We start from the raw sequence: 19,632 nt of genomic DNA on the forward strand, positions 1-19,632 counted from the left end.
AATTTCAACAAAGAATAGCAGTATAGACAGCCCATAATAATGGTTTCTTATAAGCTCAAAACTGTCTTTACCTTGTAATCGTCCCATCTCAGAGTCATCTGATTCACTCTCCCCAGAAGTGGTCATGCCCACAGCCCCTGCAACAGAACTAGAGGCTTCAAAGGGGGAAAAAAGGGGCAAGGGTTAAAAGAGGAATATTTAAACTCATTATATTTGGTTTATCTTTAAAAAGAAAAAGGAATGAGACCATGAGTGTGTGTGTGTGTGTGTGTGGGGGGGGGGGTTGTTTATGGGGATGTGACCTCATCAATACCTTAATCAATAAGTACCTTTGTTCATGTAATACCTTAATCAACAAAAAAATTAAAGATAAAAAAAAATTCAAAACAAATAATAAAAAGAAAAAGGAGTGCCCTGCAGGTGTGGCTCAGTGGTTGAACCAGGAGTTTGAGGTTCAATTCCTGGTCAGGGCACATGCCCAGGTTGTGTGCTCGATTCCCAGTCTGGGCGATACAGAAAGCAGCTGATGGGTATTTCTCTTTCCCTTACTCTCTCTCAGCATGTCCTTAGGTGAGGATTCAAAATAAATGCTTCAAAAGAAGGGAGTCTTGTACCAACTGTGTAAGAGCTGTCTGAGAATGGATACTTGCTGAAAGATGCTGAGTTAACATCATCGATTTACACTCTACACTAACTTAGAGGGTTTCAAATACTAAGAAAGTAAAGCACATTACATGGTAGTACACTTGAAATTCAAAACTAAAAATTTTTAAAAAGCACATTACTCAGAAAAACTCAATATTAAGCTAATAAGTAATTCACCTTTTTCTCCAAAACTACTGTAGTGTGCTGGCAGAATTCCTGTAGAATCCACCAGGGATCCAGCCTCCAAAGTGTACTGAAGCTAGTACTGTTCTAATACCAGTGAACATGCCACATACATTTTTAAACTTGGAAAATACCTAAATCACACTGTGGTTTCAAATATGAGTGACAAATGAAAACACAGGTGAATGTTTATGAGGGCAGGCTTAAGAACCTAATACCGTGGTCGGCAAACTGCGGCTCGCGAGCCACATGCAGCTCTTTGGCCCCTTGAGTGTGGCTCTTCCTAAGCCTTAGGAGTACCCTAATCTACACTAATAAAAGAGAAAAATGGTAATTGGCGTACGGCGATACCTTTTTCATTGGCTAATCAGGGCTATATGCAAATTAACTGCCAACTAAGATTGGCAGTTAACTGCCAACTAAGATTGGCAGTTAACTGCCAACAAGATGGCGGCTAATTTGCATATGTAGGCACAATGCAGGGAGGCGAAAGGGAAAGCAGGAAGAAGCCCCCTGCCACTGACAGTGATCGGAAACCCAGGGGGGAGCTAAGAACTGGGGGGCAGGACAAAGGCGGCCCTAGGGCCGCCTTTGCCCTGCCCCCCCCAGCCATGGTCGGAGAATCAGGCGCCTTTGCCGCCCTGGCCAGTGATAGCAGGAAGTAGGGGTGGAGCCAGCGATGGGAGCTGGGCACGGTCAAAGCTGGCAGTCCCAGGAGCTAGGGGTCCCTTGCCTGGGCCTAAAGCGAAGCCCACGATCGCGGCGCCCCCCGCTGCCACTGCAGGTCCCTGCTGCCTGGGCCGGACGCCTGGGCCAGAGGCGTTAGGCCTGGGCAGGGGCAGAGCCTGCAACCGCGGGGAGCTGGGGGTCCCCTGCCCAGGCCTGACACCTCTGCCGGAGGCCTCAGGCCTGGTCAAGGGGCCGATCCGGTGATTGGTGACCGGAGGGTGATGAGGGTCAACTCCTCTGGCTGAGGCATCAGGCCTGGGTGGGGGGCGGAGCCGGGGATTGGGGGGATATGATGGTCCCCTTGCCCAGGCCTGAAGCCTGGGTCAGAGGCGTCAGGCTTGGGCGGGGGGTGGAGCAAGCGCTCAGAGGGAGATGGGGGTCCCCTGCCCAGGCATGATTCCTGGGCCAGAGGCCTCAGGCTTGGGCGGGGGCCAGAGCCAGTGATCGGGGGGAGATGGGGGTCCCCTGTCCAAGCCTGACACCTCTGGCGGAGGCGTCAGGTCTGGGCAAGGGGCCGATCAGGCGATTGGAGGGTGATGGGGGTCAACACCTGAGGGCTCCCAGTATGTGAGAGGGGGCAGGCTGGGCTGAGGGACACTCCCCCCCCCCCCCACACACACCCAGTGCACAAATTTCGTGCACCGGGCCCCTAGTTAAGTTAATAACAATGTACCTACCTATATAGTTTAAGTTTAAAAAATTTGGCTCTCCAAAGAAATTTCAACTGTTGTACTGTTAATATTTGGCTCTATTGACTAGCGAGTTTACTGACCACTGACCTAATCCCTTGAAGCTTTTATCCTCGTAGGTAAATATACCATGGAAGAACATTTTACACTCCACTCCGCTATTACAGCCTCCAATTATATCCATGTGAAATGAACAACCTCTTATACCCTAAGGAGCAGAATGCCACAGCCATTATATATATGCACTTCTTTTCTGAGATCTGTATTTGAGAATCACACATCCTAGTTTGTAAACTCAGGGCAAGCTTAACCATTATATGCTTCAAGTTTGCCTCATTTGTAAAATGAGGGTAACAGCACTCACACCTCAGCAGGTTGTTTAGAATTTTCAATGAAAATATATGTGAAATGCTTAATTCTGTGTCTGCAATAGAGTGTACATACCATAACTTTAGCTATTATAATTACTGTAATGAGTCTACTTTAACAACATACTCAGCATCTCCATTTCTGTCATCCATATGGGAATTGCCCCACTTCCATGTTCATATTTGAAATAAACATTAAAACATTGGGAAGGATAGGCTTTGTATCATAAAAAGCTTAAATGAGTTGCATATGAAATGGATTATTTTCCCTAAATCCACCATTTAATTCCTCAGGAAAACTATTTGAAAATAAGGTACAGGAAAAAAGTCCCCTCCTATCAAAAGTGAGGCTGTCAGTTCACCAAGTAATTTATCATACATAACTAGGAAAGACCAGTGGAAAAATGTTAAGCTGGACAGAAAGCTGGGAACAAAAGGCATAAAACATGGATAAGTAGTGGGCAAGCCAGAACCTTCCTGGCAAATGAGGACATGTGATCAACCACAGACATTAAACAACAACCAACTAGCACATATTCTAATATTAAACAACAGTATATGAAAGGGCTTTGTTCAAAAGTATATGCTTAAACCAATGTGTTATCTTCCTGATTTAATGGCCTCATATCCATACATTTATAATGACGAACTGTAACATTTTAAATCATATCTTAATACTAGTGAGAAATATTGATGACAAGCAACATTTTAAAACATGTTAACACAACTAGCTAGGAAGTATTATCCTTCTTTTGGTATTGGTAAAGAATACATATTTAAAGCTGAAGGATGGAGGTGGCTTAACTTTTGCTATGCTAAGATATCAAGAATAAAAATAAGAAGCCCATAAAAAACAGGAGATATATGTAATATTATCAACAATAAAAAATACATTTAAAAATGAAAAAAGCCCATAAAAGTATAAATAGTATTCTTGAAGTTGCTTAGATTCAATACTTACTGAATAATAATAATACTTATTATTTTTTTAGGAATTTCAACATTCTAAATTAAAATTGAAGCAAATTAAGGCATGTCCTTACAGTTTTATAATGAATTTAAATTTTTTCAGACAATCAATGGGCAACTACTATATGTGGTCATTAATATAAGAAGCTAAAGCAGAAAGAGACTTACTCCCTTCTGAATATAATTAGTACAAATTTGGATTTTGGAAAGAATTAACAACCACCACCAAATCCAACTTATCAAGAAACCTATACAGTGAAATAAAACAGAACAAAAAGGTCATTTGATAATAAACATCTAGTATACTTCTGTCCCCTTTTTCATTATATTTGATATACCTAATAAGTAATTTATCTCCAAATAAACCTGTAAGATACATAAAAGCATTTTAGGGCTAAGAAGTGCCACTACCTGCAGCTCCTTGAGGGGTTTCATCTGTCCGTGCAGCTGAAGAATTTACTGTCTCCTGGTTGCTCTCAGGATCTGCCATTTTCTCCTGTCGACGAGCTTCAGCTGCTCCTCTTTTGCCCAGGCCAGAGCCTCGCCGACTACAACAGAAAAATGCCATCAGAGGCAGCACTTCCAGCGACCAAGAGCAATGAACACACAGCACAAAACTCCAATGCGTGGAGCACGAAGCCAGTTTCTTCTTTTTACATAAAAATTGTTGCAGAAAAACACTATGGGTAACAAGCAAGACGTTACATATTTAAAAGCCTTCCAAAATAATATTACTTTCATAATACAAACTTTTGTGTTGTCATCCTTACAGAAAGAAATGCCTTTTAAACACTTCCAAATAAATGAAAACGTGACTCCTTCTGTGGAAAGAATTCAATTCATTTATAATAGCTCCCTACTTCCAAGGTAAATAGTAGATCAATATACAGACTGTCAGATTGATACCTGACAAAGGGGGGAGGGAAGGAGGAAAGAAGATGGGGGAAATTCCCATCACCTAAGTTTCAGATTTCATAAATCAAAAAATAATTATCTTAAAAATGGACAATAGCTCCACCCTTTAAAATAAAGATTTAAATATGTAATATTTATAACTAAGACGAAATTTGGGAAGACATTGTTTAGGATTAAAGCACAGTATAAGATAGTGAAAAAAGAATGACAGTCTGGCCTGTGTGGCTCAATGGTTGAGAATTAACCAATGTACTAAGAAGTCACCAGTTTGATTCCAGGTCAGAGCACACGGCCGGTTTTCGGTCTGAATCCCCAGTATAGGGCATGCAGAAGGCAGTCTATCGATCTTAATGTTTCTCTCTCTGCCTCTCCCTTCCTCTCTTTCTGAAAATCAGTAAAAACATTTATTTTTTTAAAGAATCATCAGTCATTTCTCATGAAACAAAGTACACTTTATTAATGATGACTTTTTTTCTATTTTAAAAGAAAATCAGGTAGAAGCCAAAGACTTTCCCAGCTTACTACACCTTGATATGGTTCAAACAGCAGTCAAGCTACAGAGACATTAGATCAGTGGTTCTCAACCTTGGCTCCACATGAGAATCACCTGGGAATCTTTTTAAAATCCTGATTTCTGGGCTTCATCCTCCGGAAATTCTGTTTCTTTGCTACTAATGTTGTGGCCTCACCCCATAACAAAGAAACAGAATTTCCGGAGGATGAGGCCCAGAAATCAGGATTTTAAAAGATTCCCAGCTGATTCTCATGTGCAGCCAAGGTTGAGAACTACTGCATTAGATGCTGCCTAGTAAGGAACCAGAACGAAGCACACATGTAAAGGAGGCTCTGAATTACCAAAAAATAGAAGAGTTTTTTCTCCCAATTAGTAAAGAAATGCATCCTAAACAGGAATTTATTTGGTTAATCTTTCCTACATGGTAAAACAGCTCATTCCAAACTCAATTTGCCAAGCTACAAAGTGGGACTCAAATTAATTCATTTATTTGACATTTAATTTGCACCAACCATGTGATGCACATTGTGCTGAACACTATGATTGCTGCCCTCCAGAAGTATGAGTCTAAACAGAGACAAAGACACCACTGTAAAAAAGCAATTAGTTGCAGAATCTCAACTAATTCTGAAAAAGTTTGAGATGAAGAGCATTCCAGGCAGGTGGCTAAAATGTGCAATAGTATGTCTAAAAAACAATGTACATAACCTTAATGTAAAAATACTTCATTGATTTTTTAAAAAGCTAACCATTATCTGAACCTTCAGCGAGTTGTAATTTTTTTGCAACTGGGGGAGGGTCTTACCTTCAACTTGAAAAAAACACAGTATAATACTACAGTGAAGCACTAATAAAACAAGGGCTGCCTGTACTGCCTAGAAACCTCAAAAGCAAATAGGTGTACTGATTCCAGATATTTCAAACAATCCAGACAGAACTAGAAAATGGAAAAGCAGAGATTAAAGTGGTCAGGGTTCTTTTCTTATGACTTACAGGAAACAAATCATACTGTTTCCTTATGTCACTATTGTACTCACTGCCAACAGCAAAGTCCATTGCTTTAGAGAAGAACTAAATAAGTGCTAAAACCTTTCTACCAACCCGAGTTAGAAAGGAAAAGACAAACTAAAATCAGTTGCTCCATCACTGGCTTTTGGCACATTTAGTAAAGAGAACAAAGTGAATGTAAATGAAAGAAAAAGCCTAAATGGCTGTGAATAGCGAGCAGTATAAGAGCACTTGACCAACTCACGACCAAGCCTGAAAATGTGGGAATAGAGAGTCCTCCAGCTCTGCAGTCAGTGCCGTGGTTCTTTATCCACCAGGTCTGAGATCTGAGCCCCAATCAACCCAGTCACAGCAGATGTTTCTGCAGGATTTTTTTCTGAGCACCTTGAAGATGAGCATCTGGACCCCCCCAACACTCCTGAGGCTGACAGGAAGGAGCCTGCTGAGAAACCAGGCTGTGGCCATCGCAGCTCTGGAGTACCTGCCTGCTGAGTTCTTCAAACTACTGTTCGTTCAGGCCTGCCGTGGGAGAATGCGTGGGAGAATGCGGAAGCCCCTGAAGGTTTTGGTGCAAGCCTGGCTGGCCCTTCCCTGTCCTCCCTCTGGGGAGCTTGATGAGGCTGCCTCCAGTCATGGTCTTAAAAGCAGTGTTGGAGGGGCTTGACGGTCTGCTTGCCTAAGAGGTTCGCCCCAGGAGGTGAAAACTGCGGGTGCTGGATTTAAGGAACAAGGATGTCAACCTCTGGAGAATGTGGTGTGGACACAGCACACAGGAGTGCTCTCAGACAGGACCAGTGACTGCGCACTGCTCCAGCCCCAACATGGAGCACCCCTTGGCTCCCTTGGAGGTGTTCCTAGACCTTTACTTCAGTGAAATGGACGGGGTTAAGTTTTTCATGTACATCATCCAATGGGCCCACCAGAGAAAAGGGTTGGTAACACCTGTGCTGCAAGATGCTGAGGTTTTTCGAATTGCCCTTCCAGAGGGCCAGGAAGGTCCTGGATAGGGTGCAGCTGGACTGCATCCAGGAGGTGCAAGTGGACTGCACCGGGGACCTGCCCACCCTGGGGACATTTGCTCTCTACCTGGGTCAGATGAGTAACCTGCAGAGTCTCGCTCTCTGCCACATCAAGGTGTTAGCTGAGGGGGAGGACAAACAGGAGGAGGAGGAGGAAGTGCAGGAAGAAGAGGAGCAAGAGGAACAGAAGGAAAAGAAGCAGGCCTTGGAGGAGGAATATTTGTGGGAGAGGGAGGAGCAGGAGTGGGAAAGGGAGGAGCAGGAGGAGCAGGGATACTTTTCCCAATTCCTCTCTCAGATGCTCAGGCTGCAGCACCTCAAGAAGCTCTACTTGGACTCTACCTCCTTCCCCCGAGGCCATCTGGACCAGATGCTCAGGTGCCTGCAGACCCCCTTGGACAAACTCTCCATATGGCATTGCTGGCAGCTGACACAATCAAACCTGACACACCTGTTCCAGTGCCCGACCTCAGGCAGCTGAAGTCCCTGCGTCTGTATGGCGCCAACCTCACTGATTTTAGTCCCAAGCCCCTCCGAGCTCTGCTGAGGCAGTGGCACCCACCCTCCAGGACCTGCGCCTAGATAACTGTGTGATGATGGACTCCCAAGTTGAGGCCATCCTGCCTGTCCTGAGCTGCTGTCACCAGCTCAGGGACTTCACCATCACTGAGAACCCCGTCTCCGTGGCCACCATAAAGAAGCTGCTGTGCCACAGAGCTGGGCTGCACAGTTTAGAGAGCGAGCTGTACCCTGTCCCCCTGGAGTGTTACAGGACCCACGAGACTGTGGACCAGGAAAGAGTTGCCATGATCTGGGCTGAGGTCACGGAGACACTGAGGGAGTTAGGACAACCCAGGACCATCGGTCTTGACACCAAGTACTTTAGCTCTGGGGACTTTTGTGACATGGCATTTTCATGACATGGAGCCCGTGATGTGCCCCCGTAGTGACCCTGCTCACCAGGTGCACCTAACAAGGGCTTCCTTCTGGGCCCCTGAAACCTTGGACTGGGGTGCAGTATGCGGGGCCACTCACGTTTCATGTTCATGCTCAGTGTGAATGGGGAAAGGGAGGGACCCAGCCTGGGTACAGGATTGCAGGGACAAAGGTTGGGGAGTTCATGGGAACTCAAAGGCAAAGTGTCCTACTATCAGAAACATGCATCTGGTTTGCTTGGGGAGGGGTTGGGGAATTGGGCTGGAGGTGCATCTGTGGGAGTTAATCCTCGGGTGGATGGTTGGAAAGGAATGATCAGAAATAAAGACAATTTCAAAGGCCAAAAAAAAGAAAATGTGGGAATAAAATTGTCAGAAAAAGATTTTTAACTTTAACCCAAGATTCCCCATCAGTTAATAAAAGTATGTAAAAATAAATAAAAAAAAATAAATATGTGAAAAAAGTAATACACTTATCACAACAAAGGTAGTTGATCTTCTGAAAATGAGCTCCAAAACAGTAACTGGGAGATGGGAATTAAAGATGTGAAAAAATACAAACAATACATTTTTCCTTGCCAGGTAGGTGTTGTATACAAAATGAAGTACATCTCTCCCACTCACCCATTAAACTCAATAACCTGTGGCAACACTTTTAGAAACTAATTAGGCAATATTACATCCTTTAAAACAGGCATCCCTGCACTAACCAGTTTGGCTGAATGGATAGAGCGTCGGCCTGCGGACTCAAGGGTCCCAGGTTTGATTCCAGTCAAAGGCATGTACCTTGGTTGCAGGCACATCCCCAGTGGGGAATGTGCAGGAGGCAGCTGATCGGTGTTTCTCTCTCATCGATGTTTCTAGCTCTCTATCCCTCTCCCTTCCTCTCTGTAAAAAAATCAATAAAGTATATTTAAAAAACAAACAAAAAACAGGCATCCCTTTGATCCATTAATCACACTACTGGAAAATTCAGCTACCTTTAAGAAAATAACCCAAATCTGCATTAAGATGCTCACTAGAGATTTATTTGGTTGACTAGAACTTTGAAGACAATCAAATGTCCAACTACTTGGCAATAACTATGAAAACAATGTAGCAATGAAGGAAAATGTAAAGGATAAAAGTGTTATAAAAAAACTACTATAATGACAACAGACCCCATGCGTGCCCAATGCAGATACCACCCAGACCATCATGAAGCGAAGCAAAAGCCAGTGGGACCCCCAACGCCTGCAGCTGATACCTGCAGGGCCAACTCCATGGGGGAAGGGAGTACAGCTCAGAACAGGGACAATCAAGGCATGAGACTCAAGGAAGACCCAACCTCTGGGCTAAGGAGTCCCAACCACTGGACTAGTAGGGTCTTCTACCTCTCAGACCTCAATCAGATTGCACAGGGCCAGAAAAGGATAGCTGACACACATTCGCCTGTACTATAGAAGCTCCCAGGAGGCCCAGGATAGACACACGAAGTGAGCAGATCCAACAATATCAGAGCAAAATCAAGCGAGCTCCACAAATAGCAGACCCAAAGGTTTTTGAGTATGTGGTTTTGTTTTTTGGTGTGTGTGTGAATAAACTTTGTTTTTGTTGTTTGGGTTTTTTCTTCCATATCTCTAATTTCTCTTTCCTTTGATTCTAGTCTACGCCAGTCTATTCTTATTGTTATTAATTTTTCTTATTTTGTTTTTTCTTTTTTTCTGTTTTATTTTTCCTATCTATATCTTAATATACTCATTATTACTACATTTTAAGTTCATCATTTCACTTATTTTCTGTTTCCTCTTCTTTTCCTCTTATACCAGTGATGGCGAACTTATGACACGTGTGTCAGAGGTGACACGCGAACTCATTTTTTTGGTTGATTTTTCTTTGTTAAATGGTATTTAAATATATAAAATAAATATAAAAAATATAAATCTTTGCTTTACTATGGTTGCAAATATTAAAAAAATTCTATATGTGACACAGCACCAGAGTTAAGTTAGGGTTTTCCAAAAGGCTGACACACCGAGCTCAAAAGGTTCGCCATTACTGTCCTACACTAACTAGTTCTTTTAGCTTCCTCCTTGCTTCAATAAAGCCAATTTTTCATCTTCTCTTTTCCTCCCTTTTTCTTTATATCCCCTCTAAGTCTTTGGCTGTGTGTCTTTTAGTATTCTTTTTTTATCTCCCTTATTTGCTGAATCTAACGAATTGACCAACAAAATAAGACCCGAAGCATGGAGGCATGGAACAGATTGACATACCTTGATGTGGGAAGGGGAGACAAGAAGAGATAAACCAAAGAACTTATATGCATAGCCCATGGACACGGGCAATAGGATAGTGAAGACCAGGGGGTCAGGTGGGGGGGGGGGCTGTGAAGAAAGGAGTAGAGGGGTGTGGGGGGGAATGGGAGATATCTGTAATACTATCAGCAATAAAATATATCGTATATAATAAAAGGCTAATATGCAAATGATTGTGATGCCCTCATGCCATAACGACCGATCAGCAGGAGGCTGCGTGTGCAGCAGGCGCGGGTGAGTGGCGCTGCGTGCACAGCAAGGCCAGGGGACGTGAGGCTGCATCCCCCGCTGTTACTGTTTATTTCTTAATAAATGTATATATTATTTTCATATACATTTTATAAATTTTCTTTCATCTCTGACACTTCTATTATAGAGAAAGGGCAAATAGCAATATTAAAATATTTCCTCTAATTAATTCCCTTTTAATGTGCACGAATTTCGTGCACAGGGTCACTAGTATATATATATAAAAATGAATATATGCGTTTTATTATATACAATAAAATAAAATAAACAGCACCTTTAAAAAAAAAAGCTAGTATAATTAAAGCTTAGCAAAAACATGTAAACAAATATTGGGGTAGAATGCATGAAAACAGCCCGGTTGGTGTGTTCAGTGGTTGAGCATCGACCTATGAACCAGGAAGTCATGGTTCAATTCCCAGTCAGGGCACATGCCCTGGTTGTGGGCTGGATCCCCAGTATTGGGCATGCAGGAGGCAGCTGGCCAATGATTCTCTCTCATCATTGATGTTTCTATCTCTCGCTCTCTCCCGCTCCCTTCCTCTCTAAAACTGATAAAAATATATTTTAAAAAAATTCATAAAAATAGTGATAAATTTCTTTATCAATATTCAAGTGAAACTTTTAATAATTTTATAAATCTTACAAAGTTAATGATTTTGAGGAAAAAATCATAGACCCATCTACCCTCCTTTATAGAGGTAACAAATTCTAAAACACAGATAATGAACTAATCATAAACTGGAAAAACCCAAGTTATTACCTGGCACTAGCACAGGAGCCCGTGGTCTTTTGGCGTGTGCTCCGCCTCAAACTGGGGAGCTCAGCAGGTGGGGATTCACTGCGCTTCTTGGTAGATTTTCTTAAACCTATATATATGAAATGCAAAAGTAAAATTTTAAAGGGAGAAGTTCTCTTAAAAATAAAAATTCTTCATCGTCCTGGTTCAAAGACCATAGAATCTTCTCATGGCCTCTCTAGCAGTCTGCCAGGTTTATTTAGAGAGTTTGCCTTTACTTAGCCTTTTCAAACTAGGAGAGTTCCTACCACATCTCTATTCGTCCACTACTTTTCTCCACTAACTAAAGCCAAGAGGTTTTGTTGTTGTGTTTTTTTTTTGTATATACTACATATTCCAGAACTTTTCACTTGTTTTTTATCCTCACCCGAGAATATTTTTGCATTGATTTTTTTTTTTTTTTTTTTAGAGAGAGAGTGGAGGCAAGGAGAAGAGGGGAAAGAGAAACATCCATGTAAGGGAGACACATATGCATCAGTTGCATCCTCCTGATGCCTCCTCCATGTGCCCTGACCAGGGTGGGAGATGGAGCCTACAACTGAGGTATATGTCCCTGACCTGAAATCGAACCCCTGACTCTTCCATCCTTGGGCTGATGTTCTAACCACTTAGAAACCAGCCAGGGTCCATTATCACTTTATTACACTGTCTTTACACTGTCCCATTTCACCTAGTTTACATACAGTTCATAAATAAGGCTACGAGAGAATAAAATACTTTCTTTCCTTTACACCAGCGGTTGCCAACCAGAGGTCCGAAAGGTTGGTGACCACTACTATACACCATCCTATCAGCAAGGAATATCAACTTAAACTAAAGTTATGGAATGTCCAATTTACAGAATACTGTACAATTGGAGGGGTAGGGGGAAAATGAATCAAGTACACATGTTATTTTGGATGCTAATACCTTTATAGGTATTAAGTTCTAAAAAGGTATAACATGTAAGTATATTACTATTTTATGAACTGGCCTGCGGGATTAGGCTAAAACCAGCTCTCCGACATCCCCGGAGGAGTCCCGGATTGCGAGAGGGTGCAGGCCAGGCCAAGGAACCCCACCGGTGCACGATCGGGGCCAGGGAGGGGCACAGGATGTTGGCCAGCTGGGGAGGGACGATGGGAGGGCCCCAGGGGGTGTCCAGGCTGTCTCACTCATTCCCGATCGGTCAGACCCCAGCAGCAAGCTAACCTACCGGTCAGAGCGTCTGCCCCCTGGTGGTCAGTGCATGTCATAGTGACTGGTCGACCAGTCCACTGTCTGCCCACTGGTGGTCAGTGCACATCATAGCGAGCAGTTGAGTGGCCTTAGCATATCATTAGCATATTATTGATATATTTTGATTGGTTGAACAGATGACCAGACACTTAGCACATTAGGCTTTTATTATACAGGATGGGGAAGCCATCAGAGCATCCATCTACCCTTCCCCAACGATGTTATCATATAACATACTGTGCAGTGTGCTCTATTCAAACAAAGATCTCCAACACTGAATGGCCTACAAAGTCAACAAGCATATCTCCATTAGAACTGTGGCAGCATTTTAAATCAGTGGTTCTCAACCTTCCTAATGCCGCGACCCTTTATACAGTTCCTAATGTTGTGGTGACCCCCAATTTCATTGTTACAAATTGAACATAATTAAAGCATAGTGATTAATCACAAAAACAGTATGTAATTATTTATGTGTTTTCCAATGGTCTTACACAACCCCTGTGAAAGGGTGGTTCGACCCCCAGGTTGAGAACCACTGTCTTAAATAGATGTTAACTTTTCAAAAACAATTGTACGACAATAATTCTCCAGATCCCAGGAAGGTTTTTTGTTTTACTTTTTATTTATTTATTTTTTTACCATTTCACTGCTTTAAAGTGAAAGATAAGAAATTCTTTACTCTTGATTTAGACTTTTAATTTATAACTTCAGTTTACTCACTTGGGATGGTACTTGTAGTAGAGGCCTGGTGCACGAAAATTTGTGCACTCTGGGGGGGTCCCTCAGCCTGGCCTGCACCCTCTCACAGTCCAGGACCCCTTGGGGGATGTCCGACTGACAGCTTAGGCCTGCTCCCCCCAGGGGATCGGGTCTAAGTTGGCAGTCAGAAATCCCTCTGGCAGCCCAGGAGCCCGCTGGGAGCAGGCCTAACCTGTTAGTCAGACAACTTAGCACCACCACGGAGGTGGGAGAGGTTCCCACCACCGCCACTGTGCTGGTCAGTTATGAGCCAGCTTCTGGCTGAGTAGCACTCCCCCTGTGGAAGCACACTGACCACCAGGGGGCAACTCCTGTGTTGAGCATCTGTCCCCTAGTGGTCAGTGTGTGTCATAGCGACTGGTAGTTCCCCCATTAGGGTCAATTTGCATATTACCCTTTTATTATATAGGAGGATAATGGAAGTTGCCAAGTGAAAAGCAAGCTACTCAAGAATCTTTAATGACAGGCCAGTGTGGCTCAGTGGTTGAGCACAGACCCATGCACCAAGAGATCACTGGTTTGATTCGTGGTCGAGACACCTGCCCTGGTTGCAGGCTCCATCCACAGTAGGGGGTGTAGGGAGGCAGCCCATCATGTTTCTCTCTCATCCATGATTCTATCTTCCTCCCTTCCCCTCTCTCTAAAAAATCCATGAAAATATAAATATTTTTTTAATATATTTTATTGATTTTTTACAGAGAGGAAGGAAGAGGGATACACAGTTAGAAACATCGATGAGAGAGAAACATCGATCAGCTGCCTCATGCACACTCCCCATTGGGGATGTGCCCGCAACCAAGGTACATGCCCTTGACCGGAATCGAACCTGGGACCCTTGAGTCCACAGGCTGACGCTCTATCCACTGAGCCAAACAGGTTAGGGCATAAATATTTTTTTAAATACATTTTTATTGATTTCAGAAGGAAGGGAGAAGAATAGCTGAATATATTCAGGTATTCAGAATCACTATTTTTTAATGTTAAAAAAAATCAGAAATTATTTTTAATATTTCAGGAAATATTAAATTATACCTATCTGAATTGTGTGACTAAGCAGTAATACAGTAAAAAAACATACAATTCAGAGAGAGAAAAAACATGAGTGCACTTTACATTAAAACACTGAAAAACAAAGTGCTATAAAGCAAGTTAAAAACCCTGTATTACCGTCATTAACTTAATTCATATAATACTAAAGCGTTTTTACACATGGCATAAGACAGTAATGGACAAGCACAAAATCTGACATCTATTCAGTGGCATTCAAAATAAAATACTCAACTTAATACTCAACCGTGGGCTACTACTGCTCTAATGCTAATTTGAGGTTGACAGTATACTTTTTGACCAAACTTATTTTACACGTCACTACTCATGAACTATTTTATTTCATACTTTGGTGTTTAACTTTATTTTAAACAACTTCAAATATAATTTCCAATATGGCAAAAGGTACTTGGTTTGACTATATGGGGTTCAATGAGTCTGACAAATGTGTTCACCCATATAACACCACAATTAAGACAATTATAACCAACATTTCCATGTTTGTTCATGCCCCTTGCAGTTAATCTCCCTAGCACATCAGGCTCTGGCACCCACTGATTTGCTATTTTGTTGCTATTGCTATTACAGAATTTTATATAAATGGAATCAGTGTTTTGTAGATAAATTCATGTTGTACCTTTTAGTCTATTCCTTCCATTCCTTTTTTACTGTGGAGTGGTATGGTACGGTATTTCTTCACATATGTGCACAAACTCTTTATCCATCCTTGGAGTTAAATATTTATAACTGACGTTATAATCATACCACAATGTAAAATGACTGTTAGGCTAATTGACATAACTCGATGTAGTCCCAAAAACTAGGAGAAATAGCCTCAAACATTTTGCCGGGAAAGCAATTCCATGGTAAAGGAGCTGCTACATATAGTCCTCTCTAGTGGAAAAGAGGTATCACTATTTATAACATTACCCAAGTCTATTATGGGAAACAAAACTAGCTTTTATATACTCTGCTCTCCATAAACTACTACAGGGAAACATCTCAGATGTTGTGAAGACTGGTAATTAGAAACTTATCAGGATTTCTAAACAAATTAAGTCAATTCTTGGAAGAACTATATAAATTCTTGGAAAAATGAAAGTTAAAGATAAAACAGTCAAGTTAAAGATAAAACAGTTGGGTAAATCAAGTACTTCCTAGAAATGTGAATGTGAAATGTGGGTTTTTTTGACCATTCAGCAAATTGATGCTGCCAGAATATACTTTCTTATATCTTCACAGTTTTAGATCGGCTATGGAATTTTTCATAAAAGCAATTTCAGGTATAAAGTAATGATAATTCTTATTTTTCACACACAAAAATATTAACTGACTTGCCTAGAAGTGCATAACTACACAATTCCCAAGTTTGTTCTGAAGCAGAACAGTATACTATTTGTTCAATATACTTCTGGAAAAGTGTTAAAACTTTGATTTTTGGTTCCTTTAGAAACCTTCAGGTAATATGTTTGTATAGCAAAAGAAAAGAGAAAACTATAAAACTCTCTCTATAAAAATAAAGTATTTTTATATAATTAAAATATGTTTTCTTCATTCTATGTCTCAAGTAAGGAGTATTTTAATAAAAGAGAAAACATGGTAAGTATAAACCTACAACTTACTGAAAACCAATTTAGATGCAGGTGCATGGGAACACACACAATTTCAATCAATCTATCTCTATTTCTCTCTCTCTCTCTCTCTCCCAGGCTCTGTAATGCAGAAAAACTGTATTGATCACTTATTGTTATGATGCCACATTGAGAAGCAACCAGAATATCACTGCTCATAATAATATATTCTTATCCACAATGCCTTGTGTAATGAAGTTAGGTATAAATGTAGACATATTACTTTTATCAAAGCTCCTTGATCTTATTATATTGGTATATGAATATATGAATTTGTTGCTACAAATATATTCCTATAATCTTCTTTTTAATTCTCACCCAAGAATGTGTTTTCTAATTGATTTTTAGGGAGTGAGGAAGAGGAGAGAGAGAAACATTATCAGTTGCCTCCCACACTTGCCCCGACCAGGGATGGAATCCACATTCTAGGTATGTGCCTACACCGGGAATCGAACCCTCAACCTTTAGGTATACAAGACAATTTTCCAATCAACTGAACCACCCGGCCAGGGCTATTCCTATGGTCATTTTTCTTTCAGATAAAGGTGAAACTGGCAGTATTATTCTCTTAAAAGTCCTAATTGATATTTTCTTCTACAATGTAGGTATGTCTTACTGTTTTTTCTTTTGAACAAGTATTCCTAGCCTCAAACTGATTTACTCAAAATCCAGGGCTTCATCTTTTTAAAAAATTAGTCCTTTATAAAGTGTGATATTTGAAATATAAAATAAGTAAACCTGCCAAACCGGTTTGGCTCAGTGGATAGAGCGTCGGCCTGTGGACTGAAGGGTCCCAGGTTCGATTCCGGTCGGGGGCATGTGCCTTGGTTGTGGGCACATCCCCAGTGGGGGGTGTGCAGGAGGCAGCTGGTCGATGTTTCTCTCTCATCGATGTTTCTAGCTCTCTATCCCTCTTCCTTCCTCTCTGTAAAAAATCAATAAAAAATATTTTAAAAAAATAAAAATAAAATAAGTAAACCTCTCATGTATCCAACTAAAAACTTGGATTTTTAAATATAAGAATTAAAAAAATATAAACAGATGGAGGGCCTTAGAAATTTTATCTTCTGGACCCCCATTAGTGTAAAAGGAATTAAGATGTTCTTGGGTACCTTCTATTTGCAATTAATTTTTCTTTTCTACTTCAAAATTTTAAAAGTATTTCTCATTACAAAACTGAAATGATCCCAATTTTGTCATTTTTGCAGAAGAAATGAGCAACAGTAATATGATTACTACTTCACTACCAGAGTCACCAAAGGTAGAATTATTCCAATCCTTGGAAAGATAAGGTTTTCACGGTTAATTGTGTTACTTTAAAAGTAGCAAAATACAACTGGGTGATACATAGTTACTGTCATACTTTTTTTCTCTACTTATTCTTACATGATCTGTTTACGTATATACACATAACAGAATACAAAATCCTACAATAAAAATACAGCCTCCCCAATAATAAAATATTTTAGCAATGTAATAATTAAGAAAACTTTCCAATTGCCTAAAGATTCCTTTTGTTCTGTTTAAGGAGTCAAAGTAAGCATAAATATCAATCTACAGACAGTCCTCGACGTATATCATTTTGTGGTTATGTTGCCTTCTCCCATTTACTGATATATAAAAAAGTTCCGTTATTTCAACATATGTGCTTTATTTTTTTTATTATTTATTTACCACAAGTAAAGGTCAGGCACCGTTATCTTTCTTTTAAATGTTTTTTAATGTTTCACTTCACTACTGCTGTGTATGTGCTCCATGTGAGTGACGTAGGTGCTTATGCAGGTGGGTTCCAACTTACGGAGAAAACTGCATTACAACACACTGTAGGAACGGATCTCTGACGTAATCCGAGGACCTACTGGATATACGTGCGCGCGCGCATGCGCGCACGTGTGTGTGTGTGTGTGTGTGTGTATGTATGCCTAAGCGACCAAATGACCAGAATGACTGGTCGCTATGACGTGCACTGACCACCAGGGGGAAGACACTCAACGCAGGGGCAACCCCCTGGTGGTCAGTACGCACCCACAGCAGGAGCACTGCTTAGCTGACCAACCCATCCCGGTGGCCCACCAGCCTGGCGGCAGCCACTCATGCCCGCAGTAGTCCTGCAGGTCCAATCTCTGGAGAACTGGCCAGGCACCAACGGACCAGTACCACCGGCCTCCTCGAAGTCAGCCTCGGGGACCGTAGCTGCTTCACCTCCCTAGACGGTCAGTGAGGAAGAAACAATATGAAAACGGCTCCCAGGTGGCTCCAGACAACAGGTGCAAATGTCAGCAGGACGGATCCGGATCCCAGGCCAGCAAGGGCGTCCCACCGTCCACCCAGAGGGCCGATCACGTCCTGGCCTCCTCTACCCCCTTCGTGACCTCACCTGTGCACAAATTTGTGCACCAGGACTCTAGTGTATTTAATAAAGTTGTTTGGAGGGAAAAACTGACCTTACACCTTTATTCAGTGTATAACTACTTCCAAATACATGAATGTTTTTATTCTCCAACTTATACATTAACTTTAAAGTGGCATTAAAAGATGACCAAGTAGACATCTGTTATATTATGCCCAGCAACCCGATTCTGAGCACCCTGCCTTGTTTTTTGTTTTGTTTTTAATTCTATGGGGAGCTATCTCCTTCCCCTTCTCCACGTAGTACTGATGAACTGTCATTCACAGTATACTCCCCTACTATATGAGTGGGACTCAAATTGGCCAGACTATTTCAATCATTTCCAATTACAACTTTACAACCACCATTCCCTCTCCCCTCCATCAGTGTTTCATTCAGGATAGGCATGTGACCCAAAGAGAAATAAGAAACTTTCTTACAGGCTGATATATAAATGACTGGATTCTTTGTGGGAAGGCTTGGGATGAATAGGACTGTCTTCATTTGAGCACCTGGACCCAAACAAGCCTGAAGCTAGTCAATCTCTTGGATTTACCAGTCACGTAAGCCGATTTCCATTTAATGGTATGAATATCTATCACATAAGCCCAAATCTTCTGACTAAAAGTCATTACTGCATTAAAATTTCTACTCTAGAGTAAGTGTCAACAAACTTGAGACTATGAGTCAAATCCAGCTGGCAGCCTGTTTTTGTATCACCCACAAACTAAAAGTGATTTTTACTTTTTTAAGAGTTAAAATGAAAGATATGACAAAGACGTATGTGGTCAGCAAAGTCTAAAATATTTACTACACGGACCTTTACAAAAAATGCTTACTGACATGGACTGTGAGTAGAAAAGAACAGTATAAGCACTCACCTAAATTTTTAAAATCTGTCAAAAATTAAAAAAAAACTTCTCCAAAATAAAAACTAATCCCTTTTGTTTTAAATTAAAAAAAACCAACAAAAAAACAAAACCTTAGCTAATTAATATCTTAGTAATAAAAGTTTTAGCACTAACTTTTCTAGAATATTAAATATCTTGATTTTTCTTTACTGTTTTTGTAATATCCCTGCAGATAGTAAATATATCTCTATTTAAAAATGGAGTAGAAAAACCAATATAAGGTCCATAAACTAGTATCTTAAACAAGATACAATAAGGCGATCAGCCATCCTGGTTTGCCTAAGATTTAGTAACTTTAAGGCTAAAACTCCTGAGGAAATCCAGACCCAAGGAAAAACAAGACTTCTGGTCACTCTAACAGGAA

General features: G+C 41.2%; 1 protein-coding gene across 1 annotated transcript in view; it reads right to left on the bottom strand.

The window, feature by feature from the left end:
- The window catches only part of TRIP12 (thyroid hormone receptor interactor 12), a 124,604-nt gene that overhangs the window by 54,125 nt on the left and 50,847 nt on the right, over positions 1-19,632 (bottom strand). The window contains exons 5-7 of the mRNA XM_081096220.1: positions 11,278-11,383; positions 3,995-4,131; positions 72-155 (exon numbers count right to left, since the gene is read on the bottom strand). Of these exons, the coding sequence (XP_080952346.1) occupies positions 72-155; positions 3,995-4,131; positions 11,278-11,383 (327 nt within the window). The remainder of the gene's footprint in view (positions 1-71; positions 156-3,994; positions 4,132-11,277; positions 11,384-19,632) is intronic.

The sequence above is a fragment of the Myotis nattereri genome (assembly GCF_964212035.1).
Source record: "Myotis nattereri genome assembly, chromosome: 7".
NCBI classification, from domain to species: Eukaryota; Metazoa; Chordata; class Mammalia; order Chiroptera; family Vespertilionidae; genus Myotis; species Myotis nattereri.